Source organism: Sphaeroforma arctica, assembly GCF_001186125.1.
Source record: "Sphaeroforma arctica JP610 unplaced genomic scaffold supercont1.7957, whole genome shotgun sequence".
Taxonomy (NCBI): Eukaryota; class Ichthyosporea; order Ichthyophonida; genus Sphaeroforma; species Sphaeroforma arctica.
The window spans coordinates 9-1323 of record NW_014032601.1 but is presented as its reverse complement, the minus strand read 5'-3'; the positions used below and the strand labels follow the sequence as shown (position 1 = coordinate 1323).

The 1315-nt window shown below is 44.4% G+C and overlaps 1 protein-coding gene across 1 annotated transcript; it reads right to left on the bottom strand.

Moving 5' to 3' along the window:
• Positions 1–288: 288 nt before the first annotated feature.
• Positions 289–556, bottom strand: SARC_16386 (hypothetical protein; the record flags this gene model as incomplete). The annotated part of the gene is made up of 1 exon (XM_014289510.1): positions 289–556. A coding segment is annotated over one exon (268 nt), but the record flags the coding sequence as incomplete, so codon positions are not given.
• Between the last annotated feature and the right edge of the window lie 759 nt (positions 557–1315).

Genomic DNA, 1315 nt, shown 5'->3' with positions numbered 1-1315 from the left:
TGACACCAATGACACATGTCATAAATGACACCAATGACACATCTGCCATAAATGACACTAAAGACACATCTGTCATAAATATGTGTTTGTTGCGAACACATTGCACGCTCTGGACTTCTTGCATTGGATTGCAGATGCGGTTGACGGCATTGTAACCATTTGCCGCACATCACACAATAGGTGTGGTACTGAGTACAATGTGGGCCAACAATAGGCATTGCTATCATTTGCGCCAATCTTGTGCATACCTATACCGATTGACATTGTTTGGCGTAAAAACGGTCGAGTCTAGCTATTGTTGGCCAAAGGATCTGTGTGTCGGCAGTTCACGTACCTGTCACCTTGCCCACTTCCAACTACATTGTTGACACTATTGACACCATGTCCAGGTGGGGTTGGGTTGACATCGGGACATGTCATCACTCGGTGACTTGACACTCCGCAGACACTATTGAGTTCGGTAGAACCCCATTGATTGGTCACTACCACACCCCATGCACGCAAGATGTGTGCTCTGCCCTGCGCCGTAAGGGGCTCGCTGTTGGCACACACCCGCCTGGCGATAGTGGACAATTAAACAGGAATTTTAGTGTTTTAGGTTTATTCTTATTGGATCGTAGTGCTACTAAATAGGACCTACCTAATCTACTGCGTAACCCCTCACAAAAGTAGAGAAGCAACTAATTAAACATTGATGCGCATTCGTCCAATAGAAATCGAGAACGGAAGGACTGATGAGATCAGCGATACAGATAGATTGCCACCACTTCTCACCCAGTGGTGAACCATGTGCTCTGCCTACTAGGGATAATTTTATTTATTTCAAAAATGGCAAGTATGTATGATACAATGTAGTATGGTGTAGGATATGGTAGTGTGTGTTCGAGCGTATATGATTAAGAAATGTGGTGTTATGCCAGGTTTCAACCACACACATAACATCAACCTGACTTAAAATCGATATAACGTTCAAACACTTATCTGTATGTGCTGCGTTGTCCATGTTGAGTCCTTGTGGGTTGAAGAGCGTCATCCTCATTGGGCCTAACATTGTTCATCATCGGTCAATACTACTGGGCTCTCCTCTTTGACGATGTCAGCCATTTCTATATCATTGCCTGTCGTCGAAGAGTCCGTCGTGGAAAGCTGAGCGGATGATTGTGTCGGGGAGACCGTTGGTATCTGAAATCGTCCGGGTTCCGCACGCGCTGATTCTTTGGCGTTTATGTAAACTCCGATGGAAATTACTAGGTTTCAAACTATATTAAACTAAAATACAATTTAGTCAGTTAGGATTTAGCAGTGGTGGCTTGTG